General features: G+C 37.4%; 1 protein-coding gene across 7 annotated transcripts in view; it reads right to left on the bottom strand.

The window, feature by feature from the left end:
- Positions 1–2,206: 2,206 nt before the first annotated feature.
- The window catches only part of SOCS5 (suppressor of cytokine signaling 5), a 32,126-nt gene continuing 23,766 nt past the window's right edge, over positions 2,207–10,566 (bottom strand). For all 7 annotated transcript variants that reach the window (XM_036435220.2, XM_036435223.2, XM_036435222.2 and 4 more), the window contains one exon: positions 2,207–5,581. In XM_036435220.2, coding sequence (XP_036291113.1) covers positions 3,959–5,569 — 1,611 coding nt within the window. In that variant the 5' untranslated portion in view covers positions 5,570–5,581 and the 3' untranslated portion in view covers positions 2,207–3,958. The remainder of the gene's footprint in view (positions 5,582–10,566) is intronic.

The following is a 10,566-nucleotide window of genomic DNA, read 5'->3' as shown; positions in this document are numbered from 1 at the left end:
TGTACTAAAAATACAGAAGTAAACTTGACATAGAAGCCATGACAACCAAATTTGACATGGAAAAGTATTAACAGTGAATGCAAGGTTATGATTCTAGTATTCTAAAAATTTGAGTCTCCTATTAAAAGTAGTTAGCTTAAAAAACACACCTAATTTTGCAGAATCTTGAATTGTCCAAAGATAAATGTTGTCATAATTACTTCCCCCAAAGAAATGCTTTACTCCATGCAAAACCCCTAGCTGTTGCCCTCCTGTCCTATGGTTTTAAATACTATCTATCTAGTGAATCTTCAGATTTTACTTCCCCTTTAACTCTACATTCATACATCCAATTGCCTACACAGTGTCTCCATTGGGGTAATTAATAAGAATTTCAAAACTGAGCATATCAAAGATACCCTCAAATTTGCTCTTTCACTGTTTTTCTGAAATTGTAGCTATTGGCATCACCACTCTTGCTCAGGTCAAAAATTGGTGTCTGATTTCTTCTTCACATAGAATCCATCACCAAATCCTTTTGGCTTTACCACCAAAAGACAATGACTTCTGACTTCTCCCTATGACTACCACCCAGTCCACCTTAGCTCCCACCTTCTCTCACCTATTAAAAAAGTTTAACTTCAATAAACATGACACTCTGAAGTAAAGTAGCCACGAGAATCGTGCTACCTTCACTGGTTTCATAATCTGGAACAAGGTTCAAATGCAACTGCCCCACAATCGTTTCCAGCAAGTTATCCTTATGGAAGGTGAACTGAGCTGACTGTGGGCACAGTGGCCCCTTTGCCTTCACTCAATCATTTAAAAAATGAACTTTCCAAGTACCTGAGTGTGTGTGTGTAACTTATTGGGTAGTGAAACCTGGTGAGGCTGTCAGAATGAGTGTGTGTTACTTTTAAACGTTAAAATAAAATAAAAATTTATATATATATATACTAGAGGCCCGGAGCACGAATTTGTGAATGGGTGGAGGCCGGCTGGCTTGCCCTGATTGGGGCTGATTGGGGCTGGCCCAGCTGGGGGGAGGGGCCAAAGGGGCTGCAGTGTGGGTCAAAGCAACCAGTCGTTCTGGTATTCTGGTCACTTGGCTTTTATTACCCGCCTCCCACACACGTAAATGCACATATACATGGAATAAGGCCTCTAAATGACTTAAAATCAGATGGCAATATTGTTTAAAGTAATATTAACACCACAAATATCTGTCTGTCTGTGTACATGTATGCATATACAAAGAGAATGAACAAGTGAATGAGTGAAAGAATGAGAATATATGTGAATCAGAGCAATTTGTCTTTTGGTTAATTAGTTCATTGTGAAGATGTATCTAAACTTATTTAAAGAATTTCCTCATTTGTATTAAAATACACTTCAAAAAAGACCATAAAAACACAAATTTAGTTGACAGACTACAATGGGATTCAGAAAAAGACACAGTGAATATAGACTTCAGTGCAATTTCATGCTGGTGATTTTTCTTTTTTAAAATGTAAGCCACTAATATTTCAAGAAAAAAATTTTAAACCAAAAGTTGCATATTAATATTACACACAAACTGAAACATAAGTGACTTTTAGCACAGTGTATACATGCTTACAGAAACTCAAATATTTACACATTTAAAACAATTTCCATTTAACATATAAAGTTCTGAAATACATAAATGCATTAATACTTTCTATAAAACTACAATTAGAACATTGATTTGCTACAAGCATATAAAACATCAAGTGCTTTCTTGGAGTTTCAAGTTATCTCTTTAAAGCAAGATCTTGCTTGCACATATAGTCCGTCTCCAAAAAGCAGTAAGAACTTTTCATTTCCAAGAGGTTTATTTTCCAGGTACATAATAAGCTCGAGAAAATGAAGCCAACAATTATGCAATATAATTATGTCATAACAACTTAATTGCACATAATGCTGTAAAGTAGGTTTGGATGAAGTTCTCCAACACTTTGGTATATGTTCTTCAGGGACTTCTATTTGAAATAACAGGAATTATAAGTTCCTTCAATTCCCATTTTGCTTTAAAATGGACAAATCTTTGGTTAAAGTTCTACATTTCAGGCATTTGTTAATTAAAATGGTCCCCTAACCAATAAATGGCGCTGATGTATTAGTTTTCAAGACTTCTTTTAACCTGTTTCTGGTGTAGTGGGAGGCTAGAAATACTTACTGTGACATGTCATTGGCAGTTTCTATTTCCCACTTAAAAGCAGAGAAATCAACAGGTTTAGTCAATATTTCTCTGTTCATTTTCTGTTACAATCTGAACTGCACAGTAATTTGCAGTAACTATAGTGTTGCACAGTATATGTGATGATTGGAAAGATGTATAGCATTGCATTTAGAGTTAGTTTAGTCAGAATAAATCAATATTAGATTGTACAGTAATTCTGCATTGACTATAGTAGGTTGTCAGGTAAAGCTTATTTAAAAACCCAATTCATTCCATTTACAAGAGAAATTGTTGCAAATGTATAAAACAGTAGATATACAAGAAGAACACCAAACATACTTTATTAGCACAAAAAAGCAGCCATAACAAGGCACAGCAAGCAGAGAAACATACATTAGCAGGAAAAGGGTTAGTGTTGCATACAAATATAGCTTTTCTTTTTTGTAGCCTTGGCAATAAGCCATCAGGATGTAAAATAACTTTCTGTGGCAGCAGGTAAGGGAACTAAGGAGCACTCACCAGTGGTACAGAGCACATAAACAAAAAGACACAAGAATGGATTCCACTACTTTAGTGCAAAATGTCTAGGACAGAATTGGAAATTCAGTTCAAAGTAAGAAGCAAACACTAGAACTTGCTATTACTTCCAAAATAGCTCACTCAAGTAGTATTGCATACTATTCTAAGTGACAAAAAGGTGCTAAGTTATTTACAGATACAATGGTTGTACAGTACCTTTTAAATCTGCAACTTAGATTTCAGATTTTCCATTAAAAATGAAATTCTTTCAATTCCATTGAAATTCTATAAATCGTACTTTAAGCAATTCATCAATGAGCATTTACAACAAAGAGATAAATACTGCCATCCAAATTATTACAGTTTAACAATAACTTCAACATTAGCAATCACTGTCGTTATTATTTCTGACTTGTTTGGACATCGTCTAGTCTCATTTTCTTCATGGTTCACAAACTTGTCATGGGCATAGGAAAAGATGCAACATTAATAAATCAACAATTAGACTGCATATGTCAACTTTAAACATCACACACAGGACTAAATTGCAGCAGCTATTCCCAATATGTTTTAAGTTAAAGTACTCATTAAAAAATTAACACCTAAGGCTTATAAATAAAATTCTCCTATCAACTTTATAAGTCTGAAATTTTAAGAAAAACTGGTTTCCTTAACAGTACCTTTTGCAGAAGAGAAAAAACTAACTATAAATTATATCAACAATTAAGTGAACTGCACTATGCCCTTGTGGCCAAAAAATTGCATTTATTTTTTTATTTTTTTAAAAGAAAGGCAGTCTTTACTTTTTGGACTTCCAAAGCTTGATTTGTAGTAACTACAAACATCACTACTTTTAGAAGGTAATAGAAAAATTCTTAGAAAAAAATAATTTCAATCATTAGTCACACTGTTGAAAAACTCATCCAAAATTAACAATTTGTTCTTTAGTAAGAAATAGAATTCTTAATAGCAAATGCCTCAGAATTGACTCATTCAATAACTTCAGCCATTAAAAACCAAACAGCTAAATTGGCAAACTATTTTTGTAGCCTTACTGAACACCTCAGTTCTATCTTCTGTTGTCTCAATAGCCACCATGTTTTTCTGAGTAACAGCAGATCACATCGGACGGATACTAACACCTCTGACAGATACTAACACTAAGCTTACATACTATACTGAAAAAACCTAACACTGATATGTGTGCTTGCTATAGGTGTACTGTCTGATGCACATAAAAGCAGACTAGGACAGGAGAATTTACTTTGCCTTGACTGGTTCTCGCTCTAACCAGCGAACTCTAACTTTTTGTTTATAATGATACTCTTTTAGAAAATCCTGCAACATTGATGGTAAAGGGAGCCCATCAATTCCATCGTACGTAGTGCATCTGCAGATGACTGCACGGCAGATATACTGCAAGCTAAAAGGGAAAGTCCTATTTAGTGAGATAGTAAGCAAAGGTTCAAAAAACATGCAAGAACTGGGATCTTTATAGTGTTCCAAAAGTCCCGTTACAGTGGAGGAGTGAAATACACATGGGTCGTGGGCATCAAAACTAAAGTTGTGATTCCACTGTTCGATTCGGGCATGCAGGGATCTGTTGTAGCGACGGAAGCTCACCGAGAAGAGGTAGTCCTCTTGTGCAGAGTCCCTGAGCAAAAAGGTGCCTTCAGGCTTCCCTTCAAGAAGGGCTTCTGCTTCATAGCGGTCCATCACCCCCCAGTAGCAGGGACTGCCTGTAATCTGAAGCAGATCAGGCACAAGGCAGTGGATATAATCAATCTGCGTATGGACTTTCCAAGCTCCCTGTCTGCTAACGTGGGCATGGCTATCTCCAGATACCTGGCGTTGCTTCTGCCTGCGTGACTGCAAACACAGTGTGGTGGTGTCCTCTTCGGAGTCACAGTTAGCTTGTGGCATTGCAGAACTGTCCCCACTTATTTCAGTCATGCCAGGAGCTAACTTTGGTCCCAGTTTATATAAGGGGTTAACCTGTGCAGTGGCTTCAAATGTATGTATTTGTGCATTGGGAGGGGGATCAACACCTTCTTCGATACTAAGCCGTCTTCTCTCTCTAAGTCTATCTTCTTCATCTTCTGTAGAAACCAAGGATGGATCAAATGTATCAAAAAACGTTGAATGTGGGCTCACTGGGGCTGTATGCTGTTTAATCAAATGCCATTTTTGGGCTAAATCTGAGCCAGCAGGAAAAGGACATTTCTCAAGCATTAATTCAGAAAGGTGTATTTTTCTTTTATTAGAAAAGAGAGGCTTTGACTGCTTGCTATAAGTTCTCATGGGAAAGCACAAGCCCACGGTATCCTGTAACCTCTGTCTCAGAGAGCGACTACCTACAGTTCTGCTGGAAACACTGTCCATGTCATGTACGGAGCTTACGCCGTATCGCCTCTCTCTCCTCTGAAGTCCACTACGAGTTCTACCAAACTTTTTATCAGTATCCAGTGAACTCTGAGTCTTTGTAGAACAGGAATGTTTCTTCTTCCCACCCCACGGAGCATGTCGAGAGTAGGAATCTCTTCTTGCAAGTCTTGATCCTGTGGTGACACATGGATCGTTGTCCTTTTCAATGCTTATTTCAACAATCTGAGGAATTTCAGTGGCACAGTTTGGGTTTCTCCTCGAAGAATTCTTTGAAGGGCTTAATCCCAGTTGTAAGGCAACATTTTCTCTTAAGGGACTGCTTTGTTGCTGAGGAGCTGAGTCTCCTATACTGATGCTTTTCTCTCTGACAGCCAAATATCTGTTGGAGTTCATGTCCACATTTTCACTACGGCTTCCTCCCTCATGACTGAAGAGATTCTGACACCTGTATTTGAAGTTATTCCACATTTTCCCCACTTTATCCATTGATTATAAGACCTAAAGACAAAACAGGGAAAGAAGAAAAATACGTTAAACTGGTGTGTGAAAACAGAAAAGGCAAACCTACTTCCCCTCTTTTTGAAAATTTCAGCAATACTAGTCAAGAGTCCGCCTTCCATTACTAAAGTGATAGGACAGACATCCCGCTAGGTAGCTGTTAAGGTTACCAGGCCATTTGTGGCACTCATTCAAGCTAGTCCTCACTTCCCATTTTCTTTCAGATAACATATTCAGGACTCAGGGGAAAGGAAAGAAACACTTTCAATTAAACTCTGGTTTCTTTTTCCCATGTATCAATCTAATTTCATTATGACATTGTCTCCTTACTTTGAATAATTTAGGTACTTGCCTCCATATGAAAAGGAAAAATCAGTCTATATTATTGAAACATATCTGATTTAATTTCTCAAAAGTTATAAGTAGGACCACATTTATATAAATATTAAAATTAGTTAAAAGCCTTTACGTAGCAATCTTCCCAATTTCACTTACCAATTATTACTCCACTAACCTAGCAACCTAAAGCTTACAGTTAATCACTTGTAAAAATTCCATATCTTCCCTCTCCACCCTACAATGTATTATATCTTATAAGATATAATCCTTTCCTTTTCTACTGTCTGATAGATTTCCTTGGTGTCACTTTCCAACATTTCTAGTTCAGTTACAATTTTTCTATCACAGTTTTAATTTCCAAAACAATTTTCTTGCTCTCTGTTCTTCTTTATTTAATATATATATATATATTATATATTATTTAATATATATTATTTAATACACACACATATTATATATATATATATATATATATATATATATATATATATATATATATATATGATTTCAGAGAGGAAGGGAGAGGGAGATAGAAACATCAATGATGAGAGAGAACCATCAATTGGTTGCCTTCTGCACGCCCCCTACTGAGGATAACAACCCAGGCATGTGCCCTTGACTGGACTTGAACCTGGCACCTGTTAGTCCAGTGGCTGATGCGCTATCCAATGAGCAAACTCAACTAGGGCTCTCTGATGTTCTTTTTAATAGCATCCTATTTTAATTTCTTGGCTGTAATATCTCATTTCACTAATGATACCAAAAATTTTAAAAGTTTTCTTTTAACATTTTAAATATTTTTATGTTTCTATCAGTACTGTTTTCTTCTTAAGTCCCTGTCTGATGAGTCCTGGCTATCCATCAGCATTAACATGCTAATCAGAAGCTCTGTCTACTTGAGAGAGTTGTTTGCCAACTGATTGGTTTTACTACAAGGTAATGAGTCAATGAGTTATTTTTTTATCCCCAAAAGTCAGTATCTATAAGTCTGTCTGCTGGCAGGCTCATCCCAGGGACAAATGCTCCAATCTCTTCTCTAGAGCATACAGGGGTGGGCAAAGTAGGTTAATAATAATAATAATAATAATAATAGTAATAATAGTAATATAACTACTTAATACATAGTAATACAAGAATAAACTGTTGTGAGTACTCATAACTGAAAGCCTACTTTTGCCAACCCCCATATATACCTGACTGCCATGTTCTGAGAACAGGGCAAGAGAATAACCTCAACCTTAAGTCCCTGTTTTTTCAAAGGTGTCCTTATTTATAAAAGCTGTCCCAGCTCCAGCTGTACCCAGACCTCTTAATTAAATTTCTCCAGGTCCAGCTATACCCAAACCTCTTGACTAAGTTTCTCCCAGCTCCAGCTATACCCAAACCTCTTGACTAAGTTTCTCCCAGCTCTAACCTCTGGTTTCATTTAAGGTAAAGGAATGGTGATCTTCTGGCTGCGGAGGATGAAGGACAACACATGGGAGCCTGATGCATACACTTTCAACCATACCTGGTTTCAGCGTATACTTCATCCTTACCCTCTGAAGGAGCTGGTCCTCTAATTTCTGAGCCAGCAGTGTAACTTGGTTTGCTCCTTTCTAACAGACTCATTTTGCAGGTGCTTAGATTGCCGTTCTCAGCTCTGTTAATTTATAGTGACTTGCTTTTACCAAAAACTTGATCAATTAGGCCTATTTTTGTCTTCTCTCATTTGTTTTCTGCTTGTGAATTTATTCCTTATGCTTTTTTTTTTATTCCTATGGTTTTAGTGGGCATATGCAGGAGGCAACCAATCGATGTCTCTCTCTCTCTCTCTCTCTCTCTCTCTCACATCAGATGTGTTTTTGTTTTTTCCCCTCCCTTTCCCCTTCCCGTCCATTCTCTCTAAAAATCAATGGGAAAAATATCTCAGGTAAAGATTAAAAAAAAAAAAAAAAAAAGGACAATGCTCTGAAGTAGGGTGTGAACAATACTAAATAAACTATGTGCCACAATCTCATCACTATTTCTGATGTTTTTATTTTTGTCATGTAGGTCTATAGAATCCTAGGAGAGACTGTCTAGAGCACTGGCTCTTTTTACTAAAAGATGTAAGAACAAATTACTGGAAATAGAAAATGTAAAAAAGACACGAAATGCAAGTGCATTATTAGATTGAACAGACATAAAAATAACTGTCAAATTGCTATAAAATATTTTAAATGCTTGCTTTTAATTTCTATACCTAACTTATCATCTTTCTGGCATTAATTCACAGCCCATACTTTTAGGAGCTCTGGTATATAGTTGTGCTATCTAATACATGTGGTTATTGAGTCCCTGAAATTTGGCTAGTGTCACCTACTGAAATAATAGCATGGATATAACTGGTTAAATATATCAATAAAATTAATTTCATCTGCTTTTTACTTTTTCAATATGGTTACTAAAAAATTAAAAATTACATATATGGTTCAAATTATATTTCTTTTGGACAGTACTGATTTAAAGCAGGGGTCAGCAAATTCTATAGCTGAGGACAAAATATGGCCTGTGGCCTATTTCTGTATGGACCCTGGCTAAGAATGTTTTTTCCATTTCTAAAAAATATATTTTATTGATTTTTTTTTTTTTTTAGAGAAGAAGGGAGAGGGATAGTTAGAAACATCAATGAGAGAGAAACATTGATCAGCTGCCTCCTGCACACCCCCTACTGGGGATGTACCTGCTACCAAGGTACATGCCCTTGACTGGAATTGAACTTGGGACCTTTCAATCTGCAGTCCGACGCTCTATCCATGCAGCAAAACCGGTCAGGGCTGTTATTTACATTTTTAAAGGGATTAATAAACAACAACAACAAAAACCCACAAGAACATTGACAGAAACCACATGTAGCCTGCAAAACCTAAAATATTTTCCATCTGTTCTTTTACAGAAAGTTTAATGACCTTGGTCTACAGGATGTAAGATTACAAACCATACCATGATAGACATTAGAATAGCAATATTCAAGAAGTCAGAGTCTTTTTTCTATATGTTTACAACATAAATTTTGTAGCTATCTAAAAATATTTCTTTGACAAGCAAATTATACTTGAAAAATGACTGTTTTAGAAAGCAACCAAACTTAAAACCATTTATCTCCCTATACAGCTGTTTATAAGTTGAATAACCAAGTGGGACATGCAAAAAACAACTGTACTTGCCAGGTTACAAAAGGCAGTTTCTAATACTGAAACTTTGGTTCAGTTTTATAAATAGAGCATGAAACTTAGTGATTTCTCTATTTCTAATCTGAATAGTGCTGATAGATTACATCGTGACAAAATACTCTAATTTAAAGAAAGACTATTATGCTTCCACACCCTTTGGGGATATAAAGAGGAATTTTTCTTGATGTGGGAAATGCTATGTGGGCGGCTGTAATACTGGGAATAAAAAAATTCTGATAATGATTCATAGAAGAGGCCATGTAAGAATCAGGCAGGCATTTCAGCTATCTTTATTTTATTTTTTTAATGTTTTGCCTTGACATTCTCAGGAGAAGTTTTGTGTGTTTGTTGTTGTTTTTTTTAATTTTTATTTATTTACTGATTTGAGAGAAAGAAAGAAACATCAAGTTGTTGCTCCACTTATTTATGCATTCATTGGTTGTTTCTTGTATGTGCCCTGACCAGGGGTCAAACCTGCAACCTTGATGAATGTGGACAACACTCTAACCAATGAGCTACTGGGCCAGGGCCTGCATTTCAACTATTTTAATATTTACAATGTCAGTTTTGAGGATCTTTTGTTTTGTTGTTAAATTTTAGAAAATATTTTTGGCTGAAACCCTTTGAAACATAAATTACAACTCTATTACTTTATATAACACTAGAGGACCAGTGCATGAAATTTGTGCATGGGGGGCGGGGGCGGTGTGTCCCTCAGCCCAGCCTGCACCCTCTCCAATCTGGGACATCCCTTTCACAATCCAGGACTGCTGGCTCCCAACTGCTCGCCTGCCTGCCTTCCTGATTGTCCCTAATGCCCCTAACCACTTCTGCCTGCCAGCCTAATCACCCCCTAACCACTCCCCTGCCAGACTGACTGATGCCTAACTGCTCCCCTGCCAGCCTAATTGCTCCTAACTGCCCTCCCTTGCAGGCCTGATTCCTCCCAACTGCCCTCCCCTGCTGGCCATCTTGTGGCAGCCATCTTGTGTCCACATGGGGGCAGCCATCTTGTGTGTTGGAGTGATAGTCAGTTTGCATATTACTCTTTTATTAGATAGGATTAGATAGGATAGAAGCCCAGGTGGGATCTGGCTGGTTTGTCCTGAAGGGGGTCCTGAATCAGGGTGGGGGTTTCCTTGTGGCATGGGGCAGCCTGGGCGAGGGGCCTGTGGTGGTATGCAGGCCGGCCACGCACTCAGGCGACCCAAGCAGAGGCCCTGGCATCTGGGATTTATTTATCTTCTAATATTGAAACTTTGTAGCCTTGAGCACAGGCCAGAAAGTTTGGCTTCCTCCATCACTGGGGAAACCCAAGTCTCCTGCTTGCTCCATGGCTGCAGCCATTTTTGTTGGGATTTATTTATCTTCTATAATTGAAACTTAGTAGCCTTGAGAAGAGCCAGGGTAGGCCAGGGCAGGCAGAAAGCTTGTCTTCCTCCATTGCTGGGG

The sequence above is a fragment of the Pipistrellus kuhlii genome, unplaced genomic scaffold (genome assembly GCF_014108245.1).
Source record: "Pipistrellus kuhlii isolate mPipKuh1 unplaced genomic scaffold, mPipKuh1.p scaffold_m20_p_13, whole genome shotgun sequence".
NCBI classification, from domain to species: domain Eukaryota; kingdom Metazoa; phylum Chordata; class Mammalia; order Chiroptera; family Vespertilionidae; genus Pipistrellus; species Pipistrellus kuhlii.
This window is presented reverse-complemented; position numbering and strand designations above follow the sequence as displayed.